A 23,995-nucleotide genomic window follows, 5' to 3' on the forward strand; every position below is an offset into this window, starting at 1 on the left:
TGACTCTTTGTAAACTGGAAACCACACACCCTGAGGCTGCATTCATCGTAGCTGGGGATTTTAACAAGGCTAATCTAAAAACAAAACTCCCTAAATTCTATCAGCATATCGATTGTGCTACCAGGGCTGGAAAAACACTAGACCATTGTTATACTAATTTCCGCGACGCTTATAAGGCCCTCCCCCGCCCCCCTTTCGGAAAAGCTGACCACGACTCCATTTTGTTGATTCCAGCCTACAAACAAAAACTCAAACAACAAGCTCCCGCGCTCAGGTCTGTTCAACGCTGGTCCGACCAATCTGAATCCACGCTTCAAGACTGCTTCGATCACGCGGATTGGAATATGTTCCGCATCGCGTCCAACAACAATATTGACGAATATGCTGATTCGGTGAGCGAGTTCATTAGGAAGTGCATTGACGATGTCGTACCCACAGCAACGATAAAAACATTCCCAAACCAGAAACCGTGGATTGACGGCAGCATTCGCGTGAAACTGAAAGCGCGAACCACTGCTTTTAACCAGGGCAAGGTGACCGGAAGCATGACCGAATACAAACAGTGTAGCTATTCTCTCCGCAAGGCAATCAAACAGGCTAAGTCTCAGTACAGAGACAAAATCGAGTCGAAATTCAACAGCTCAGACACAAGAGGTATGTGGCAGGGTCTACAGTCAATCACGGATTACAAAAAGAAAACCAGCCCCGTCGAGGACCAGGATGTCTTGCTCCCAGACAGGCTAAACAACTTTTTTGCCCGCTTTGAGGACAATACAGTGCCACTGACACGGCCCCCTACCAAAACCTGCGGGCTCTCCTTCACTGCAGCCGAGGTGAGTAAAACATTTAAACGTGTTAACCCTCGCAAGGCTGCAGGCCCAGACGGCATTCCCAGCCGCGTCCTCAGAGCATGCGCAGACCAGCTGGCTGGTGTGTTTACGGACATATTCAATCAATCCTTATCCCAGTCTGCTGTTCCCACATGCTTCAAGAGGGCCACCATTGTTCCTGTTCCCAAGAAAGCTAAGGTAACTGAGCTAAACGACTACCGCCCCGTAGCACTCACTTCCGTCATCATGAAGTGCTTTGAGAGACTAGTCAAGGACCATATCACCTCCACCCTACCGGACACCCTAGACCCACTCCAATTTGCTTACCGACCCAATAGGTCCACAGACGACGCAATCGCAACCACACTGCACACTGCCCTAACCCATCTGGACAAGAGGAATACCCATGTGAGAATGCTGTTCATCGATTACAGCTCAGCATTTAACACCATAGTACCCTCCAAACTCGTCATCAAGCTCGAGACCCTGGGTCTCGACCCCGCCCTGTGCAACTGGGTCCTGGACTTCCTGACGGGCCGCCCCCAGGTGGTGAGGTTAGGTAACAACATCTCCACCCCGCTGATCCTCAACACTGGGGCCCCACAAGGGTGCGTTCTGAGCCCTCTCCTGTACTCCCTGTTCACCCACGACTGCGTGGCCATGCACGCCTCCAACTCAATCATCAAGTTTGCGGATGACACTACAGTGGTAGGCTTGATCACCAACAACGACGAGACGGCCTACAGGGAGGAGGTGAGGGCCCTCGGAGTGTGGTGTCAGGAAAATAACCTCATACTCAACGTCAACAAAACAAAGGAGATGATTGTGGACTTCAGGAAACAGCAGAGGGAGCACCCCCCTATCCACATCGACGGGTCAGTAGTGGAGAAGGTGGAAAGTTTTAAGTTTCTCGGTGTACACATCACGGACAAACTGAATTGGTCCACCCACACAGACAGCGTTGTGAAGAAGGCGCAGCAGCGCCTCTTCAACCTCAGGAGGCTGAAGAAATTCGGCTTGTCACCAAAAGCACTCACAAACTTCTACAGATGCACAATCGAGAGCATCCTGTCGGGCTGTATCACCGCCTGGTACGGCAACTGCTCCGCCCACAACCGTAAGGCTCTCCAGAGGGTAGTGAGGTCTGCAGAACGCATCACCAGGGGCAAACTACCTGCCCTCCAGGACACCTACACCACCCGATGTCACAGGAAGGCCATAAAGATCATCAAGGACAACAACCACCCAAGCCACTGCCTGTTCACCCCGCTATCATCCAGAAGGCGAGGTCAGTACAGGTGCATCAAAGCAGGGACCGAGAGACTGAAAAACAGCTTCTATCTCAAGGCCATCAGACTGTTAAACAGCCACCACTAACATTTAGCGGCCGCTGCCAACATACTGACTCAACTCCAGCCACTTTAAAAATGGGAATTGATGGAAATTATGTAAAAATGTACCACTAGCCACTTTAAGCAATGCCACTTAATACAATGTTTACATACCCTACATTACCCATCTCATATGTATATATACTGTACTCTATATCATCTACTGCATCTTGCCATCTTTATGCAATACATGTACCACTAGCCACTTTAAACTATGCCACTTTATGTTTACATACCCTACAGTACTCATCTCATACGTATATACCGTACTCTATACCATCTACTGCATCTGCCATGCCGTTCTGTACCACCACTCATTCATATATCTTTATGTACATATTCTTTATCCCTTTACACTTGTGTGTGTGTGTAAGGTAGTAGTGTGGAATTGTTAGGTTAGATTACTGTTGGTTATTACTGCATTGTCGGAACTAGAAGCACAAGCATTTCGCTACACTCGCATTAACATCTGCTAACCATGTGTATGTGACTAATAAAATTTGATTTGATTTGATTTGATTTTTGTTGACCCTGCCGGACAAACGCCTGTGTGATAATCTGAAGGTGAATGACAGGCTTACATCCCAGTGCTGAAACAATGACCTTTCATTGAACTGTGCAGAGCAGAAGGATCAGGCAAATGTCTCAGTCACGACTCTCCCCCTCCTCCTTCTGTGTAGAGACTATATTCTGCACCTACGGTATTACACCTAGCCTATTATGCACAAATATAGGAACTAGTTATTTATCTATATATTCCTCCATCTAATACCTTTGCCGAACGATGTAGCACGAACAGAGAGTAACAACAAGATGTATTACACTGATGTATACATACATTTGTGCTCTGTGTCCGCTGAGGAGAGGAGACTTGCTGTAGTAGACTGTACATCTGGTGTTACAGTAGTACTGTACATGCTGATGCAAACCCCAGGATGCCCTTATGAAATCCACTTAACCTCCAACGCCTCAGTAAACACGCCGTCTGGGGAAATATTGCACACACAAGTAGAACCAGAAACAGTCATTTACAATGTGTTTTTTTGTTACAAATAACTTGGCTGTGATTGGGCAAGACAGGTTCTATATCTGGTCACACTTTATACACATAATCGTCCTATAATTTAAACAAAATTCACTACATGACTCACTATTTAGTTCCATCTGAAGAAGCAGGAGATCATCGAGGGGTATGTGAAAAACAGTCACAGGATATGTGTCGTGACGCGTGTAGATTACTAACATCGGTAGAAAAAATATATTAAAAACTAAAGCGTGTTGTAAGTGATCTGGAAGCTTAAGAACCAGCATTCTCCCTGCCTCTTGGACCTTGTAATAAACCCCCCTCTCTTCTCTCTCCCTGCCTCTCTTCTCTCTCTCTCCCTGTCTTCTCTTCTCTATCCCTGCCTCTCTTCTCTCTCCCTCCCTCTCTTCTCTCTCTCTCCCTGCCTCTCTTCTCTCTCCCTCCCTGTCTTCTCTTCTCTATCCCTGCCTCTCTTCTCTCTCCCTCCCTCTCTTCTCTCTCTCTCCCTGCCTCTCTTCTCTCTCCCTCCCTGTCTTCTCTTCTCTATCCCTGCCTCTCTTCTCTCTCCCTCCCTCTCTTCTCTCTCTCTCCCTGCCTCTCCTCTCTCTCTCTCCCTGTCTTCTCTTCTCTATCCCTGCCTCTCTTCTCTCTCCCTGCCTCTCTTCTCTCTCCCTGCCTCTCTTCTCTCTCTCTCCCTGTCTTCTCTTCTCTATCCCTGCCTCTCTTCTCTCTCCCTCCCTCTCTTCTCTCTCTCTCCCTGCCTCTCTTCTCTCTCCCTCCCTGTCTTCTCTTCTCTATCCCTGCCTCTCTTCTCTCTCCCTCCCTCTCTTCTCTCTCTCTCCCTGCCTCTCTTCTCTCTCCCTCCCTGTCTTCTCTTCTCTATCCCTGCCTCTCTTCTCTCTCCCTCCCTGTCTTCTCTTCTCTATCCCTGCCTCTCTTCTCTCTCCCTCCCTGTCTTCTCTTCTCTATCCCTGCCTCTCTTCTCTCTCCCTCCCTCTCTTCTCTCTCTCTCCCTGCCTCTCTTCTCTCTCCCTCCCTGTCTTCTCTTCTCTATCCCTGCCTCTCTTCTCTCTCCCTCCCTCTCTTCTCTCTCTCTCCCTGCCTCTCTCTCTCTCCCTCCCTGTCTTCTCTTCTCTATCCCTGCCTCTCTTCTCTCTCTCTCCCTGCCTCTCTTCTCTCTCTCTCCCTGCCTCTCTTCTCTCTCCCTCCCTGTCTTCTCTTCTCTATCCCTGCCTCTCTTCTCTCTCCCTCCCTCTCTTCTCTCTCTCTCCCTGCCTCTCTTCTCTCTCCCTCCCTGTCTTCTCTTCTCTATCCCTGCCTCTCTTCTCTCTCCCTCCCTCTCTTCTCTCTCTCTCCCTGCCTCTCTTCTCTCTCCCTCCCTGTCTTCTCTTCTCTATCCCTGCCTCTCTTCTCTCTCTCTCCCTGCCTCTCTTCTCTCTCTCTCCCTGCCTCTCTTCTCTCTCCCTCCCTGTCTTCTCTTCTCTATCCCTGCCTCTCTTCTCTCTCTCTCCCTGCCTCTCTTCTCTCTCTCTCCCTGCCTCTCTTCTCTCTCTCTCCCTGCCTCTCTTCTCTCTCTCTTCCTGCCTCTCTTCTCTCTCCCTGCCTCTCTTCTCTCTCTCTCCCTGTCTTCTCTTCTCTCTCCCTGCCTCTCTTCTCTATCCCTGCCTCTCTTCTCTCTCCCTGCCTCTCTTCTCTCTCTCTTCCTGCCTCTCTTCTCTCTCTCTCCCTGCCTCTCTTCTCTCTCTCTCCCTGCCTCTCTTCTCTCTCTCTCCCTGCCTCTCTTCTCTCTCTCTCCCTGCCTCTCTTCTCTCTCTCTCCCTGCCTCTCTTCTCTCTCCCTGCCTCTCTTCTCTCTCTCTCCCTGCCTCTCTTCTCTCTCTCTCCCTGCCTCTCTTCTCTCTCCCTGCCTCTCTTCTCTCTCCCTGCCTCTCTTCTCTCTCCCTGCTTCTCTTCTCTCTCTCTCCCTGCCTCTCTTCTCTCTCCCTGCCTCTCTTCTCTCTCCCTTCCTCTCTTCTCTCTCCCTGCCTCTCTTCTCTCTCCCTGCCTCTCTTCTCTCTCTCCCTGCCTCTCTTCTCTCTCTCTCCCTGCCTCTCTTCTCTCTCCCTGCCTCTCTTCTCTCTCTCTCCCTGCCTCTCTTCTCTCTCCCTGCCTCTCTTCTCTCTCCCTGCCTCTCTTCTCTCTCCCTGCCTCTCTTCTCTCTCCCTGCCTCTCTTCTCTCTCCCTGCCTCTCTTCTCTCTCCCTGCCTCTCTTCTCTCTCTCTCCCTGCCTCTCTTCTCTCTCCCTGCCTCTCTTCTCTCTCCCTGCCTCTCTTCTCTCTCCCTGCCTCTCTTCTCTCTCTCTCCCTGCCTCTCTTCTCTCTCTCTCCCTGCCTCTCTTCTCTCTCTCTCCCTGCCTCTCTTCTCTCTCTCTCCCTGCCTCTCTTCTCTCTCCCTGCCTCTCTTCTCTCTCCCTGCCTCTCTTCTCTCTCCCTGCCTCTCTTCTCTCTCCCTGCCTCTCTTCTCTCTCCCTGCCTCTCTTCTCTCTCCCTGCCTCTCTTCTCTCTCCCTGCCTCTCTTCTCTCTCTCCCTGCCTCTCTTCTCTCTCCCTGCCTCTCTTCTCTCTCTCTCCCTGCCTCTCTTCTCTCTCCCTGCCTCTCTTCTCTCTCTCTCCCTGCCTCTCTTCTCTCTCCCTGCCTCTCTTCTCTCTCCCTGCCTCTCTTCTCTCTCCCTGCCTCTCTTCTCTCTCCCTGCCTCTCTTCTCTCTCCCTGCCTCTCTTCTCTCTCCCTGCCTCTCTTCTCTCTCCCTGCCTCTCTTCTCTCTCTCTCCCTGCCTCTCTTCTCTCTCCCTGCCTCTCTTCTCTCTCCCTGCCTCTCTTCTCTCTCTCTCCCTGCCTCTCTTCTCTCTCCCTGCCTCTCTTCTCTCTCTCTCCCTGCCTCTCTTCTCTCTCCCTGCCTCTCTTCTCTCTCCCTGCCTCTCTTCTCTCTCCCTGCCTCTCTTCTCTCTCCCTGCCTCTCTTCTCTCTCCCTGCCTCTCTTCTCTCCCTGCCTCTCTTCTCTCTCCCTGCCTCTCTTCTCTCTCTCTCCCTGCCTCTCTTCTCTCTCCCTGCCTCTCTTCTCTCTCCCTGCCTCTCTTCTCTCTCCCTGCCTCTCTTCTCTCTCTCTCCCTGCCTCTCTTCTCTCTCCCTGCCTCTCTTCTCTCTCTCTCCCTGCCTCTCTTCTCTCTCCCTGCCTCTCTTCTCTCTCCCTGCCTCTCTTCTCTCTCCCTGCCTCTCTTCTCTCTCCCTGCCTCTCTTCTCTCTCCCTCCCTGTCTTCTCTCTCCCTGCCTCTCTTCTCTCTCCCTGCCTCTCTTCTCTCTCCCTGCCTCTCTTCTCTCTCCCTGCCTCTCTTCTCTCTCACTCCCTCTCTTCTCTCTCCCTGCCTCTCTTCTCTCTCCCTGCCTCTCTTCTCTCTCCCTGCCTCTCTTCTCTCTCCCTCCCTGTCTTCTCTCTCCCTGCCTCTCTTCTCTCTCCCTGGATCTCTTCTCTCTCCCTCCCTGTCTTCTCTCTCCTTGCCTCTCTTCTCTCTCCCTGCATCTCTTCTTTCTCCCTCGCTGTCTTCTCTCTCCCTGCCTCTCTTCTCTCTCCCTGCCTCTCTTCTCTCTCCCTGCCTCTCTTCTCTCTCCCTGCCTCTCTTCTCTCTCCCTGCCTCTCTTCTCTCTCCCTCCCTGTCTTCTCTCTCCCTGCCTCTCTTCTCTCTCCCTGCCTCTCTTCTCTCTCCCTGCCTCTCTTCTCTCTCCCTGCCTCTCTTCTCTCTCACTCCCTCTCTTCTCTCTCCCTGCCTCTCTTCTCTCTCCCTGCCTCTCTTCTCTCTCCCTGCCTCTCTTCTCTCTCCCTCCCTGTCTTCTCTCTCCCTGCCTCTCTTCTCTCTCCCTGCATCTCTTCTCTCTCCCTCCCTGTCTTCTCTCTCCTTGCCTCTCTTCTCTCTCCCTGCATCTCTTCTTTCTCCCTCGCTGTCTTCTCTCTCCCTGCCTCTCTTCTCTCTCCCTGCCTCTCTTCTCTCTCCCTGCCTCTCTTCTCTCTCCCTGCCTCTCTTCTCTCTCCCTGCCTCTCTTCTCTCTCCCTCCCTGTCTTCTCTCTCCCTGCCTCTCTTCTCTCTCCCTCCCTGTCTTCTCTCTCCCTGCCTGTCTTCTCTCTTCCTGCCTCTCTTCTCTCTTCCTGCCTCTTCTCTCTCCCTTCCTCCCTCCCTCTCTTCTCTCTCCCTCCCTCCCTCTCTTCTCTCTCCCTCCCTCTCCCTGCCTCTCTTCTCTCTCCCTCCCCCTCTTCTCTCTCCCTCCCCCTCTTCTCTCTCTCTCCCTCCCACCCTTCTCTCTCCCTTCCTCCCTCTCCTTCCCTCTCTTCTTTCTCCCTCCCCCTCTTCTTTCTCCCTCCCCCCTTCTCTCTCCCTCCCCTCTCCCTGCCTCTTCTCTCTCTCTGCCTCTCTTTTCTCTCCCCGCCTCTCTTCTCTCTCCCTGCCTCTCCTCTCTCCCTTCCTCCCTCCCTCTCCTCTCTCCCTTCCTCCCTCTCCTCCCTCCCTCTCTCCCTCCCTCTCTTCTCTCTCTCCCTCCCTCTCTTCTCTCTCTTCTCTCTCCCCCCTCTCTTCTCTCTCCCTGCCTCTCTTCTCTCTCCCTGCCTCTCTTCTCTCTCCCTCCCTGTCTTCTCTCTCCCTGCCTCTCTTCTCTCTCCCTGCCTCTCTTCTCTCCCTGCCTCTCCCTGCATCTCTTCTCTCTTCCTGCCTCTCTTCTCTCTCCCTGCTTCTCTTCTCTCTCCCTACCTCTCTCCTCTCCCTGCCTCTCTTCTCTCTCCCTTCCTCCCTCTTCTCTCTCCCTCCCGCTCTTCCTCCCTCTCTCTCTTCTCTCTCCCTGCCTCTCTTCTCTCTCCCTCCCTCTCCCTGCATCTCTTCTCTCTCCCTCCCTCTCCCTGCATCTCTTCTCTCTCCCTCCCCCTCTTCTCTCTCTCTCTCTCTCTCTCCCTCCCCCTCATCTCTCTCTCCCCCTCATCTCTCTCTCCCTCCCTCTCTCTCCCTCCCTCCCTCTCTTCTCTCTCCCTGCCTCCCTCTCTTCTCTCTCCCTCCATCTCCCTCTCTTCTCTCTCCCTGCCTCTCTTCTCTCTCCCTGCCTCTCTTCTCTCTCCCTCCCTCTCCCTGCCTCTCTTCTCTCCCCCTCCCCCTCTTCTCTCTCCCTCCCCCTCTTCTCTCTCCCTCCCACCCTTCTCTCTCCCTTCCTCCCTCTCTCTCCCTCTCTTCTTTCTCCCTCCCCCTCTTCTCTCTCCCTCCCCCCTTCTCTCCCCCCTCTCTATCCCTCTCTCCCTCTCCCTCCCTCTTCTCCCCCCTCTCTATCCCTCTCTCCCTCTCCCTGCCTCTCTTCTCCCCCTCTCCCTCCCTCTTCTCCCCCCTCTCCCTCCCTCTTCTCCCCCCCTCTATCCCTCTCCCTTGTCTTTTTCTCTTTGAATTCAGTCATTGAACAAAATCCCCCTTTATGTTGTGAGCCGGTGGGGGTATAACAGTAGACAGCACGGGGACTTACACACACCACTCCTCTTCCTCCTCCTCCTCCTCCTCCTCCTCCTCCTCCTCCGCAGCAGCAGTGACAAATTGATGCTGCAGCTCTTTCTCCTTTCTGCAGCCTCCGCACAAAAACGGCCCAACGATGTTCCAGCGCAGAATTCAATTTCCCAGTTCAGTTGGGTTGTTGATTACCTTGCCAAATTCAGATGAATACGCATTTAACTAACATGGATCAGGAGACCCTTGGCTGACAGCCAGCCGCCGGGGCCCACCAATGATAGGGTGTCTGGAGAGTAGTCCATCCCTCCTGCAGACAATAAGGTGCACCGCCCTCCTCACAGTCATTGATTAAACAAGTCCACGCCGCATCATAATACCGCCATCTACCCAGCCCTCCTCCTACTCTGTGTGTGTGTGTAGGTGGAGGAGTGTGTGTAGGTGGAGGAGTGTGTGTGTGTAGGTGGAGGAGTGTGTGTGTGTGTAGGTGGAGGAGTGTGTGCAGGTGGAGGAGTGTGTGTGTGTGTAGGTGGAGGAGTGTGTGTAGGTGGAGGAGTGTGTGTGTGTGTGTGTGTGTAGGTGGAAGAGTGTGTGTAGGTGGAGGATGAGTGCGTAGGTGGAGGAGTGTGTGTGTGTGTAGGTGGAGGAGTGTGTGTGTGTGTGTGTGTGTGTAGGTGGAGGAGTGTGTGTGTGTGTAGGTGGAGGAGTGTGTGTGTGTGTGTGTGTGTGTAGGTGGAGGAGTGTGTGTAGGTGGAGGATGAGTGCGTAGGTGGAGGAGTGTGTGTGTGTAGGTGGAGCAGTGTGTGTGTGTAGGTGGAGGAGTGTGTGTGTAGGTGGAGGAGTGTGTGAGTGTGAGAGAGATTCTACATTTCAATGTTTCCCTCCTCCTTCCTGCCCCGCCTCTTCCTTGTTGTCAGGTTTTCATTAGGAGACTATGTCCTGTCGGAGTGTGTGTTCAGGGGGGGAGTGTGTGTTCAGGGGGGGAGTGTGTGTTCGGGGGGAGTGTGTGTTCGGGGGGGAGTGTGTGTTCAGGGGGAGTGTGTGCTTGCGGGAAGTGTACGTGTTCGCTGGGAGTGTGTGTTCAGGGGGGAGTGTGTGTTCAGGGGGGGAGTGTGTGTTCAGGGGGGGAGTGTGTGTTCAGGGGGGGAGTGTGTGTTCAGGGGGAGTGTGTGTTCAGGGGGAGTGTGTGCTTGCGGGAAGTGTACGTGTTCGCTGGGAGTGTGTGTTCGGGGGGGGAGTGGTGGAGGTAATTTAATTGACTCTGACAGTCAGAGCATCATCTCCTCAGTGCTGGAGGCAGCTTGTCTTCACTAGATAGAGTATTAGTCTAGATATTATATATCTCAGCCCTGTACGACCAGGGACGGTTCATAGCTATAATTCAGTCTACTTTAAAACAGCTGGTTTTCTGAGCAATCTTTCTAATTATTAGAACATGTAAACAGCTGAATCAGCGTTCCAGTGGTGTATTTGATCTGCACATGTACCAGCACCAGGTAACACAACCTTCCCTCTTATCCATGAGAGAAGGTAGTTCAGAAAACTGGAAGTGTGCACCTTGTAAATAGTTTTCACATACACACTTTATATGTCAAAACTCAGAATCAAATAGTCTTCGCAAAAATAATGGAGTTTGCCCTGAAAAAGTTTTGCACTTAAATACAAATTTTGAGCCGGCTGTCATCTTATGAGCTTATTAAAGTATTATTTTAATATTAGCTCATCTAGCTTAAATAGCTTATGTTTTCAGGGTATTAGCTGTCTTTCTAACACTGTCTATGTCTGTCTTCCATCTCTCGCAGGGTGATTACGACCGGCAGTCACGGGACGGGAGTCCCCAGGTCCCAGGGTCTGACACGTACCCCCGCGGGCCCCTCAAACTACCTCAGAGTCACAACAAGCCCTCTGGCTACCCCCCCGGACACCTCCAGTACCCCCCTGTGTTCCACCACTACAAACCCTCCCCCTACCACCACCCACCCTCACAGCCCAGCCCGCCATACACCCCACAGGTGGGTCTACCGTGTGCGTACCTGTGTGTGTGTGCATGTGATTGTGCATATTTGCATGCGTATGTGTGTCCTAAGATAGGATTATATCTTGTTCATGACCTAAAAATATTATGATCTACAATTACATATGACTCTCAGAGAAACAGGTGTAACTGCAAAGATCACCACCGACAGTGCAGTAGAGTCATTAACCGGATCTCTCCCCCCTCCCTCCTACAGGGGGCATATTCCCAGCCATCGTCCCTCTACATTCCCCTGGGGGCTTACCCCCCTCCTTCCTGGGGCTCCAGTTCAGACACCCAGCCATCCAGGGTCTCCCACGAACAGTTCAGGGCCGCCCTGCAGCTCGTCGTCAACCCAGGTAATCACAGAGAAGCCTAAGAAAGAAACACAAGTACAACCCAAATCAGTTAAAATATACAGTAAGTTTTTCCGCTAGTTTGTAGATAATGAACCGAAGCTTCATAGATATCTTTCTGGGGGCAGCAAACATTGATCAGCCTCTGATCTGTCCATCTTTGACCCCAGGTGACCCCAGGGAGTACTTGGACAGTTTCATAAAAATTGGCGAGGGCTCGACGGGCATTGTGTGCATTGCCAGCGAGAAGCACAGTGGCAAGCAGGTGGCAGTCAAGAAGATGGACTTGAGGAAACAGCAGAGGAGAGAACTGCTCTTCAACGAGGTGAGAAGTCAAGGGTTAGGGGTTAGGGGTCATGGGTTTGTCTCTGTGGAGACCAAACCATTTTGGTACTGTATTTTTTTACTTTAATAGACAAATATTTAGGTAAGATAGTGTAAGCCTATACATTTAATTAGTCAACATTTCAATTAGACGTGCCAGAGTAAAACTATAAAGCTAGTTTTTAGCCCCCAGATTAGGCTACCTCACAGAAGAGGCTTTTCTGGACCTCAGATGTGTTGATCAGAGCAGTGTGTTAGTGAACCTGATTTAGATGTTGCCAAGGCAACAAGCTGACATTATTTTGGGTTTGGAAAGGAGTGTGCCAAGCCTTTTAGCTCTACTCTACTGTACCATTGCTGCCTGCTATGTAGCAACACTGTGGAGCTGTTACTACTCAGTAGTCAGACACAGTATTTTTGTTATGAAGCCAGTGAGGGAAGACTTTGTTTGAATGAAGTGGGTTGAATGACTGTATGTTAACAAGGTGTTGACATCGAACCAAAACATGAAGTATCTTGTCCTTACACATTTACGCACCCACATCGATGATTAGTAATAGTGTGTGTGTGTGTGTTATGAAGCTTGATGTTATCTTTTAGCACTCCAATCTAATAATCACTTTTCATTAAGCTTCTAAAAAGATTGCAGAGCCATTTATTTATTTCATTTGTGACATAGGCTACCTGCTATTCTATAAAATAACTTTTCAGTGAATTCCATCATTCATTTTCATCATATATTGCAGACATTGAAATGTAAATTCAACCAAGATCTGATGTTAGGAGTAAAATTTAACCAATAGAAAATACATATACATTTTTAAGTAAAGAATATGCTTACAAATACCCCCAAATAAGATGCCATTATTTACAGTACTATCCTCATTTATTCAAATGTAATCATCAATCAAATTTTTTGGAGTAGCTTATTGCAAAAATAACAACTTTGATCTGTGTCCAGTACTTATGGAGGGCACTGTAGCCTACATCAGGAGAATCATTTAGCTTGCAAGCTTCATCAGTGGCCAGTTACCAATCCATCAATAGATGGGAAGATAACTTGGTAAAACTGAACACGAAGGCTAGGCAAACTGGGCTTTTGTTAGCTAGTTAGCTTAGCCGGGGACGCCCACTACCTAGCTTTCTTCAATTTCATTCTAACATGCATGGCTGTATTTTCATTAACTTTGTCAATGCCTATTGTTTCCAGAAATTATACACGTTGTTATTTCTTAACACTGTAATATAATGTCACCATCTGATAGTTAGCTACAGATGTAGGATGAAAACCTATGCTAGTTACGTTAGTTAAACACCTGTATGGAGGAATGAAACTTGCCTTTTTAACTGTAAAATATTGATGTGATGTAGACATAAAGAATAGACTTACCTTCAAGTAGATGTTTAAAGTTTTTTTCTAGGACATCAGGCAGGCAATCTACACCAGTGTGAAACTAGCAGGTTTGAGCTAGCTTATCAGAGCTACTCCTAGGTAAAATGGTGGACCATTTGCGACGCGATTTTAGCTAGAATTCTTATCTACTTGAGGATGACATCTTCACTGGTATGGACACCATTAATCGTCCAGACTGTTTAAGTATTTGAATGTTGTATGTTCACTGTTCTACCCAGGCCCAGTTTCATTGCATGATTCATAATCATGTCCACTCAGTAAAAATATCTGCCAATCACACCCTATTCTGGAGGGTTGCTGGCTGACATGTTCAATTGATTAGCTGTTGTTGATTGTTTGGTACTCAGGTAGAGGGAGGCTGTGTAGAGCAGGTAGCCATGCTGTCTGTTTCCTTGAACGTTTTTTTATTGCATTTTAAAACCTTTTAGTATTGTCTACTTTTAGCACACTTTTTACCCCTGTTAAAAAATATATAATATTTACCTCTTAAATAAATATCCTTATTTTCTGGGAAACTTCTGGTGCACAGCTAGGTCCGTTTTGTCACTATTGATATATTGGCTGCCTATGATGTAACCTGTGTTTGTTGTTTTGTTTCTAGGTGGTGATCATGAGGGACTATCACCATGAGAACGTGGTTGACATGTACAACAGCTACCTGGTCGGAGACGAGCTCTGGGTCGTTATGGAGTTCCTGGAGGGCGGGGCCCTGACGGACATTGTCACTCACACGAGGTAACCAATGATCTGCCGCTAAAGTCCATTTACCTCTCTCGCGAGGTAACCAATGACTACCTAAGCATTAGCTAACATGAGTCTTCTATTCACTGTCTGAGAAAATGGCATTTGAATCGTTGTCCCACTAATTCATCTCGGGAAGTGAATAACCAAAGCAGATCCACAACAACATTTCTCAACAACCCCCATCAGATCTGGTTTCATGGGTTTTAGTTATTCATCTCAAACCTTTATCTCTCTCTCTCCTCTGTTGTTTTATTGTCTTCTTCTCAACGCCTCAACGTTTCGATTAGCACACGGTGTGTCCTTGGTCTTTTAATTATAGTAATTTGTGTGGTGTGTGTCAGGACGTGTGTCAGGGTGTGTTACAGTGCGTGTGTCAGGGCGTGTTGCAGGGCGTGTGTTAACATTGTGTGGTGTTTGTCAGGGCGTGTGTCAGGGCGTGTGTCAGGGCGCGTGTCAGGGCGTGTTTCAGGGCGTGTGTCAGGGCGTGTTTCAGGGCGTGTGTCAACATTGTGTGGTGTGTGTCAGGACGTGTGTCAGGGCGTGTGTCAGGGCGTGTGTCAACATTGTGTGGTGTGTGTCAGGGCGTGTGTCAGGGCGTGCTTCAGGGAGTGTTTCTGGGAGTGTTTCGGGGCGTGATTCAGGGCGTGTTTCAGGGCGTGTGTCAGGGCGTGTGTCAGGGCGTGTGTCAGTGGCGTGTGTCAGGGCGTGTGTCAGGGCGTGTGTCAGGGCGTGTGTCAGGGCGTGTTTCTAGGGCGTGTGTCAGGGCGTGTTTCAGGGTGTGTTTCAGGGCGTGTGTCAAGGCGTGTTTCAGGACGTATTTCAGGGCGTGTTTCAGGGCGTGTGTCAGGGCGTGTGTCAGGGCGTGTGTCAGGGCGTGTTTCAGGGCATGTTTCAGGGCATGTTTCAGGGTGTGTGTCAAGGCGTGTTTCAGGGCGTGTGTCAGGGCGTGTTTCAGGGCATGTGTCAGGGCGTGTGTCAGGGCGTGTGTCAGGGCGTGTTTCAGGGCGTGTCAGGGCGTGTGTCAGGGCGTGTTTCAGGGCGTGTGTCAGGGCGTGTTTCAGGGCGTGTGTCAGGGCGTGTGTCAACATTGTGTGGTGTGTGTCAGGGCGTGTTTCAGGGCGTGCTTCAGGGCGTGAGTCAGGGCGTGTTTCAGGGCGTGTGTCAGGGCGTGTTTCAGGGCGGGCTTCAGGGAGTGTTTCGGGGAGTGTTTCGGGGCGTGATTCAGGGTGTGTTTCAGGGCGTGTGTCAGGGCGTGTGTCAGGGCGTGTGTCAGGGCGTGTTTCAGGGCGTGTGTCAGGGCGTGTTTCAGGGCGTGTGTCAGGGCGTGTTTCAGGGTGTGTTTCAGGACGTGTGTCAAGGCGTGTTTCAGGGCGTATTTCAGGGCGTGTTTCAGGGCGTGTGTCAGGGCATGTTTCAGGGCGTGTGTCAGGGCGTGTGTCAACATTGTGTGGTGTGTGTCAGTGCGTGTTTCAGGGCGTGCTTCAGGGCGTGAGTCAGGGCGTGTTTCAGGGCGTGTGTCAGGGCGTATTTCAGGGCGTGTTTCAGGGCGTGTGTCAGGGCGTGTTTCAGGGCGTGTGTCAGGGCGTGTTTCAGGGCGTGTGTCAAGGCGTGTTTCAGGGCGTATTTCAGGGCGTGTTTCAGGGCGTGTGTCAGGGCGTGTTTCAGGGCGTGTGTCAGGGCGTGTTTCAGGGCGTGTGTCAGGGCGTGTGTCAGGGCGTGTTTCAGGGCGTGTGTCAGGGCGTGTGTCAGGGCGTGTTTCAGGGCGTGTGTCAGGGCGTGTTTCAGGGCGTGTGTCAGGGCGTGTGTCAGGGCGTGTTTCAGGGCGTGTGTTAGGGCGTGTGTCAGGGCGTGTTTCAGGGCGTGTGTCAGGGCGTGTTTCAGGGCGTGTGTCAGGGCGTGTTTCAGGGCGTGTGTCAGGGCGTGTTTCAGGGCGTGTGTCAGGGCGTGTGTCAGGGCGTGTGTCAACATGGTGTGTGTCAGGGCGTGTTTCAGGGCGTGCTTCAGGGCGTGAGTCAGGGCGTGTTTCAGGGCGTGTGTCAGGGCGTGTTTCAGGGCGTGCTTCAGGGAGTGTTTCGGGGAGTGTTTCGGGGCGTGATTCAGGGTGTGTTTCAGGGCGTGTGTCAGGGCGTGTGTCAGGGCGTGTTTCAGGGCGTGTGTCAGGGCGTGTGTCAGGGCGTGTGTCAGGGCGTGTTTCAGGGCGTGTGTCAGGGCGTGTTTCAGGGTGTGTTTCAGGACGTGTGTCAAGGCGTGTTTCAGGGCGTGTGTCAGGGCGTGTTTCAGGGTGTGTTTCAGGACGTGTGTCAAGGCGTGTTTCAGGGCGTATTTCAGGGCGTGTTTCAGGGCGTGTGTCAGAGCATGTTTCAGGGCGTGTGTCAGGGCGTGTGTCAACATTGTGTGGTGTGTGTCAGTGCGTGTTTCAGGGCGTGCTTCAGGGCGTGAGTCAGGGCGTGTGTCAGGGCGTGTGTCAGGGCGTGTTTCAGGGCGTGTGTCAGGGCGTGTTTCAGGGTGTGTTTCAGGGCGTGTGTCAAGGCGTGTTTCAGGGCGTATTTCAGGGCGTGTTTCAGGGCGTGTGTCAGGGCGTGTGTCAGGGCGTGTGTCAGGGCGTGTTTCAGGGCATGTTTCAGGGCATGTTTCAGGGTGTGTGTCAAGGCGTGTTTCAGGGCGTGTGTCGGGGCGTGTTTCAGGGCGTGTGTCAGGGCGTGTGTCAGGGCGTGTTTCAGGACGTGTGTCAGGGCGTGTTTCAGGGCGTGTGTCAGGGCGTGTGTCAACATTGTGTGGTGTGTGTCAGGGCGTGTTTCAGGGCGTGCTTCAGGGCGTGAGTCAGGGCGTGTTTCAGGGCGTGTGTCAGGGCGTGTTTCAGGGCGGGCTTCAGTGAGTGTTTCGGGGAGTGTTTCGGGGCGTGATTCAGGGTGTGTTTCAGGGCGTGTCAGGGCGTGTGTCAGGGCGTGTGTCAGGGCGTGTTTCAGGGCGTGTGTCAGGGCGTGTGTCAGGGCGTGTGTCAGGGCGTGTTTCAGGGCGTGTGTCAGGGCGTGTTTCAGGGTGTGTTTCAGGGCGTGTGTCAAGGCGTGTTAAAGGGCGTATTTCAGGGCGTGTTTCAGGGCGTGTGTCAGGGCGTGTTTCAGGGCGTGTGTCAGGGCGTGTTTCAGGGCGTGTGTCAGGGCGTGTGTCAACATTGTGTGGTGTGTGTCAGTGCGTGTTTCAGGGTGTGTTTCAGGGCGTGTGTCAAGGCGTGTTTCAGGGCGTATTTCAGGGCGTGTTTCAGGGCGTGTGTCAGGGCGTGTTTCAGGGGGTGTGTCAGGGCGTGTGTCAACATTGTGTGGTGTATGTCAGTGCGTGTTTCAGGGCGTGCTTCAGGGCGTGAGTCAGGGCGTGTTTCAGGGCGTGTTTCAGGGCGTGTGTCAGGGCGTGTTTCAGGGCGTGTGTCAGGGCGTGTTTCAGGGCGTGTGTCAGGGCGTGTGTCAGGGCGTGTGTCAGGACGTGTGTCAGGGCGTGTGTCAGGGCGTGTGTCAGGACGTGTGTCAGGGCGTGTGTCAGGGCGTGTGTCAGGGCGTGTTTCAGGGCGTGTGTCAGGGCGTGTGTCAGGGCGTGTTTCAGGGCGTGTGTCAGAGCGTGTGTCAGGACGTGTGTCAGGGCGTGTGTCAGGGCGTGTTTCAGGGTGTGTGTAAGTTTTGTGTGGCGCCGTGTCGGGTGATAATAACACGGTTGCGTCAGTGGCGTCCCTGTCGGCGTGAAGTCATGAGATGTAGAGAAAAGTCCACACTTTTGCATTCTGAATATATTCAATATATACAAATCCTCATATATTATTTACCCAGAGGAGGATTAGTAATTAGACATGGTAGTTCATGTATAATAACACGGATGTAGCCTACTGTTTATGACACTACTTCAAAGAGACACATTCATTTGTGTCATTAAAATAATGCATATCCATCAGCGGCCTGTCAGCAACAGGTTTCAGTTATATAATCCACGTGTTGGCTCAGGTGAATTATACCAATCTATTTCAGTCGGCTCTTTTGTTGCCTAAATTACTGTTCAATGTGGAGAGCTGAATAGAACACACACACACACACACACACACACACACACACACACACACACACACACACACACACACACACACACACACACACACACACACACACACACACACACACACACACACACACACACACACACACACACACACACACACAGTCCCACTGCAGGTGAGTACCCCCCTGAATACTCTCTCCCCCTCCCCACCGCTCCCCCTTGGTGTCTGCCAAAACACACAGTGTACCAGTTCCAGATTTGCCTCTCTTTGTGTGTCGTGTTCATGTTCCTCAGACATTTCAATTAGCTACAAATTTAAATTATCCTCAGGAGGCTGTATAGTGGCTGGCCTGTACTTTACCCAGACTCAGCTGATGAAACTACAGGATGTGTGTGTGTGTGTGTGTGGGTGGGTATGCGTGTGATGCCCTTGGCATCTTTCACAGCCTCATTAAACAAAACATCCTTTCTTTTTTATTCTCTGTTTGAAATCATTTACTATCGTGGTAATCATTTGTTTTGGGAGTGTGTCTGTGTGTGTTTGTAGACGTGTGTATGTTTGTGGACGTGTTTGTGTGTATGGATGTGTTTGTGTGTATGTGTGTGTTTGTGGATGTGTTTGTGTGTATGTGTGTGTGGGAAGCATTCAATCTCCTTTGTCTACACATCAACCTCCCATTCTCTAGATTGTTTTTCCATTCCCTATAGCCTCATTTATCTATTGTAATTCTAAATGCATATATGTGTGACAATAAAACCTGGTGCGATCTACCATGGGAGGGGTGTCTTTGTGTGTGTGTGTGTGTGTGTGTGTGTGTGTGTGTGTGTGTGTGTGTGTGTGTGTGTGTGTGTGTGTGTGTGTGTGTGTGTGTGTGTGTGTGTGTGTGTGTTGAGAGTTGTTCCTTGTTGTAAGCAAATGGCAAGACAATTGATTCCTGTGGAGTGAGACAGGATAGTGAAGACAGTGCTGAAGGGGATGTGTGTGTGTGTGTGAGATGTGTGTGAGATGGGGGAGGTTCACACCAGCTGGAGCTTCATATTAATGTTCTGTGGAGTTCAGCCAGATGTATAGTTTACCCCCCAGCCCATATGGGACCACACACACACACACACACACACACACACACACACACACACACACACACACACACACACACACACACACACACACACACACACACACACACACACACACACACACACACACACACAGAGAAAACACTACACGGTTATCGGCATAAATTCCATGCTCCTACGATGTTCCAATCTTCCTAGTATAATTTGCTTTTTCATAGGAACATTGAGGAGAAACACAATTGCAATAGTGTGTCGTCTCCTACCGCCATCCTAATCCGTGTGTGTGTGTGTGTGTGTGTGTGTGTGTGTGTGTGTCGTCTCCTACCGCCATCCTAATCCGTGTGTGTGTGTGTGTGTGTCGTCTCCTACCGCCATCCTAACCCGTGTGTGTGTGTGTGTGTGTGTGTCGTCTCCTACCGCCATCCTAACCCGTGTGTGTGTGTGTGTGTGTGTGTCGTCTCCAACCGCCATCCTAATCCGTGTGTGTGTGTGTGTCGTCTCCTACCGCCATCCTAACCCGTGTGTGTGTGTGTGTCGTCTCCTACCGCCATCCTAACCCGTGTGTGTGTGTGTGTCGTCTCCTACCGCCATCCTAACCCATGTGTGTGTGTGTCGTCTCCTACCGCCATCCTAACCCGAGTGTGTGTGTGTGTGTGTCGTCTCCTACCGCCATCCTAACCCGAGTGTGTGTGTGTGTGTCGTCTCCTACCGCCATCCTAACCCGAGTGTGTGTGTGTGTGTCGTCTCCTACCACCATCCTAACCCGTGTGTGTGTGTGTCGTCTCCTACCGCCATCCTAACCCGTGTGTGTGTGTGTCGTCTCCTACCGCCATCCTAACCCGTGTGTGTGTGTGTGTGTGTGTGTTGTCTCCTACCACCATCCTAACCCGTGTGTGTGTGCGTCGTCTCCTACCACCATCCTAACCCATGTGTGTGTGTGTCGTCTCCAACCACCATCCTAACCCATGTGTGTGTGTGTCGTCTCCTACCACCATCCTAACCCATGTGTGTGTGTGTCGTCTCCTACCACCATCCTAACCCATGTGTGTGTGTGTGTGTGTGTGTGTCGTCTCCTACCGCCATCCTAACCCATGTGTGTGTGTGTGTGTGTGTGTCGTCTCCTACCGCCATCCTAACCCATGTGTGTGTGTGTGTGTGTGTGTCGTCTCCTACCGCCATCCTAACCCATGTGTGTGTGTGTGTCGTCTCCTACAACCATCCTAATCCGTGTGTGTGTGTGCCGTCTCCTACCGCCATCCTAACCCGTGTGTGTGTGTCGTCTCCTACCGCCATCCTAACCCGTGTGTGTGTGTCGTCTCCTACCGCCATCCTAACCCGTGTGTGTGTGTGTGTCGTCTCCTACCGCCCTCCTGACCTTTGTGTGTGTGTGTGTGTGGCGTCTCCTACCGCCATCCTAACCCATGTGTGTGTGTGTGTGTGTCGTTTCCTACCGCCATCCTAACCCATGTGTGTGTGTGTGTGTGTCGTCTCCTACCGCCATCCTAACCCGTGTGTGTGTGTGTCGTCTCCTACCACCATCCTAACCCGTGTGTGTGTGTGTGTGTGTCGTCTCCTACCACCATCCTAACCCATGTGTGTGTGTGTGTCGTCTCCTACCGCCATCCTAACCCGTGTGTGTGTGTCGTCTCCTACCGCCATCCTAACCCGTGTGTGTGTGTCGTCTCCTACCGCCATCCTAACCCGTGTGTGTGTGTGTGTCGTCTCCTACCGCCATCCTAACCCGTGTGTGTGTGTGTGTGTGTGTCGTCTCCTACCGCCATCCTAACCCATGTGTGTGTGTGTGTGTGTCGTCTCCTACCGCCATCCTAACCCATGTGTGTGTGTGTGTGTGTCGTCTCCTACCGACATCCTAACCCGTGTGTGTGTGTGTCGTCTCCTACCACCATCCTAAACCGTGTGTGTGTGTGTGTGTGTCGTCTCCTACCACCATCCTAACCCATGTGTGTGTGTGTGTCGTCTCCTACCACCATCCTAATCCGTGTGTGTGTGTGTGTCGTCTCCTACCGCCATCCTAATCCGTGTGTGTGTGTGTCGTCTCCTACCACCATCCTAATCCGTGTGTGTGTGTGTGTCGTCTCCTACCACCATCCTAACCCGTGTGTGTGTGTGTGTGTCGTCTCCTACCGCCATCCTAACCCATGTGTGTGTGTGTGTGTCGTCTCCTACCGCCATCCTAACCCGTGTGTGTGTGTGTGTCGTCTCCTACCACCATCCTAACCCATGTGTGTGTGTGTGTGTCGTCTCCTACCACCATCCTAACCCATGTGTGTGTGTGTGTCGTCTCCTACCGCCATCCTAATCCGTGTGTGTGTGTGTGTGTGTCGTCTCCTACCACCATCCTAATCCGTGTGTGTGTGTGTGTCGTCTCCTTCCGCCATCCTAATCCGTGTGTGTGTGTGTGTGTGTCGTCTCCTACCGCCATCCTAATCCGTGTGTGTGTGTGTGTCGTCTCCTACCACCATCCTAATCCGTGTGTGTGTGTGTGTCGTCTCCTACCACCATCCTAACCCATGTGTGTGTGTGTCGTCTCCTACCGCCATCCTAACCCATGTGTGTGTGTGTCGTCTCCTACCGCCATCCTAATCCGTGTGTGTGTGTGTCGTCTCCTACCACCATCCTAATCCGTGTGTGTGTGTGTCGTCTCCTACCACCATCCTAATCCGTGTGTGTGTGTGTGTCGTCTCCTACCACCATCCTAACCCATGTGTGTGTGTGTCGTCTCCTACCGCCATCCTAATCCGTGTGTGTGTGTGTCGTCTCCTACCACCATCCTAATCCGTGTGTGTGTGTGTGTCGTCTCCTACCGCCATCCTAACCCGTGTGTGTGTGTGTGTCGTCTCCTACCACCATCCTAATCCGTGTGTGTGTGTGTGTCGTCTCCTACCACCATCCTAATCCGTGTGTGTGTGTGTGTCGTCTCCTACAGCCATCCTAACCCATGTGTGTGTGTGTCGTCTCCTACCGCCATCCTAACCCGTGTGTGTGTGTGTGTCGTCTCCTACCACCATCCTAATCCGTGTGTGTGTGTGTGTCGTCTCCTACCACCATCCTAATCCGTGTGTGTGTGTGTGTGTCGTCTCCTACCACCATCCTAATCCGTGTGTGTGTGTGTGTCGTCTCCTACCACCATCCTAATCCGTGTGTGTGTGTGTGTGTCGTCTCCTACCACCATCCTAATCCGTGTGTGTGTCGTCTCCTACCGCCATCCTAACCCGTGTGTGTGTGTGTGTCGTCTCCTACCACCATCCTAATCCGTGTGTGTGTGTGTGTCGTCTCCTACCGCCATCCTAACCCGTGTGTGTGTGTGTCGTCTCCTACCACCATCCTAACCCGTGTGTGTGTGTGTGTGTCGTCTCCTACCGCCATCCTAACCCGAGTGTGTGTGTGTCGTCTCCTACCGCCATCCTAATCCGTGTGTGTGTGTGTCGTCTCCTACCACCATCCTAATCCGTGTGTGTGTGTGTGTCGTCTCCTACCGCCATCCTAACCCGTGTGTGTGTGTGTGTCGTCTCCTACCACCATCCTAATCCGTGTGTGTGTGTGTGTCGTCTCCTACCACCATCCTAATCCGTGTGTGTGTGTGTGTGTCGTCTCCTACCGCCATCCTAACCCATGTGTGTGTGTGTGTGTGTCGTCTCCTACCGCCATCCTAACCCATGTGTGTGTGTGTCGTCTCCTACCGCCATCCTAACCCATGTGTGTGTGTGTCGTCTCCTACCGCCATCCTAACCCGTGTGTGTGTGTGTGTGTCGTCTCCTACCGCCATCCTAACCCGAGTGTGTGTGTGTGTCGTCTCCTACCGCCATCCTAACCCGTGTGTGTGTGTGTCGTCTCCTACCACCATCCTAAACCGTGTGTGTGTGTGTGTGTGTCGTCTCCTACCACCATCCTAACCCATGTGTGTGTGTGTGTCGTCTCCTACCACCATCCTAATCCGTGTGTGTGTGTGTGTCGTCTCCTACCGCCATCCTAATCCGTGTGTGTGTGTGTCGTCTCCTACCACCATCCTAATCCGTGTGTGTGTGTGTGTCGTCTCCTACCACCATCCTAACCCGTGTGTGTGTGTGTGTGTCGTCTCCTACCGCCATCCTAACCCATGTGTGTGTGTGTGTGTCGTCTCCTACCGCCATCCTAATCCGTGTGTGTGTGTGTGTCGTCTCCTACCACCATCCTAACCCATGTGTGTGTGTGTGTGTCGTCTCCTACCACCATCCTAACCCATGTGTGTGTGTGTGTCGTCTCCTACCGCCATCCTAATCCGTGTGTGTGTGTGTGTGTGTGTCGTCTCCTACCACCATCCTAATCCGTGTGTGTGTGTGTGTCGTCTCCTTCCGCCATCCTAATCCGTGTGTGTGTGTGTGTGTGTCGTCTCCTACCGCCATCCTAATCCGTGTGTGTGTGTGTGTCGTCTCCTACCACCATCCTAATCCGTGTGTGTGTGTGTGTCGTCTCCTACCACCATCCTAACCCATGTGTGTGTGTGTCGTCTCCTACCGCCATCCTAACCCATGTGTGTGTGTGTCGTCTCCTACCGCCATCCTAATCCGTGTGTGTGTGTGTCGTCTCCTACCACCATCCTAATCCGTGTGTGTGTGTGTCGTCTCCTACCACCATCCTAATCCGTGTGTGTGTGTGTGTCGTCTCCTACCACCATCCTAACCCATGTGTGTGTGTGTCGTCTCCTACCGCCATCCTAATCCGTGTGTGTGTGTGTCGTCTCCTACCACCATCCTAATCCGTGTGTGTGTGTGTGTCGTCTCCTACCGCCATCCTAACCCGTGTGTGTGTGTGTGTCGTCTCCTACCACCATCCTAATCCGTGTGTGTGTGTGTGTCGTCTCCTACCACCATCCTAATCCGTGTGTGTGTGTGTGTCGTCTCCTACAGCCATCCTAACCCATGTGTGTGTGTGTCGTCTCCTACCGCCATCCTAACCCGTGTGTGTGTGTGTGTCGTCTCCTACCACCATCCTAATCCGTGTGTGTGTGTGTGTCGTCTCCTACCACCATCCTAATCCGTGTGTGTGTGTGTGTGTCGTCTCCTACCACCATCCTAATCCGTGTGTGTGTGTGTGTCGTCTCCTACCACCATCCTAATCCGTGTGTGTGTGTGTGTGTCGTCTCCTACCACCATCCTAATCCGTGTGTGTGTCGTCTCCTACCGCCATCCTAACCCGTGTGTGTGTGTGTGTCGTCTCCTACCACCATCCTAATCCGTGTGTGTGTGTGTGTCGTCTCCTACCGCCATCCTAACCCGTGTGTGTGTGT

The 23,995-nt window shown here is 51.8% G+C and overlaps 1 protein-coding gene across 4 annotated transcripts in view; it reads left to right on the forward strand.

The window, feature by feature from the left end:
- LOC139582695 (serine/threonine-protein kinase PAK 5-like) overlaps positions 1–23,995 on the forward strand; it is a 123,286-nt gene that overhangs the window by 92,535 nt on the left and 6,756 nt on the right. For all 4 annotated transcript variants that reach the window (XR_011676401.1, XM_071412930.1, XM_071412927.1 and 1 more), the window contains 4 exons: positions 10,544–10,753; positions 10,973–11,114; positions 11,282–11,436; positions 13,451–13,584. Coding sequence is in view for 3 of the 4 variants with exons in the window: in XM_071412930.1 (XP_071269031.1) it covers positions 10,544–10,753; positions 10,973–11,114; positions 11,282–11,436; positions 13,451–13,584 (641 nt within the window). In the remaining variant the exon portion in view is untranslated. The remainder of the gene's footprint in view (positions 1–10,543; positions 10,754–10,972; positions 11,115–11,281; positions 11,437–13,450; positions 13,585–23,995) is intronic.

Source organism: Salvelinus alpinus, chromosome 8 (assembly GCF_045679555.1).
Source record: "Salvelinus alpinus chromosome 8, SLU_Salpinus.1, whole genome shotgun sequence".
NCBI lineage: Eukaryota > Metazoa > Chordata > Actinopteri > Salmoniformes > Salmonidae > Salvelinus > Salvelinus alpinus.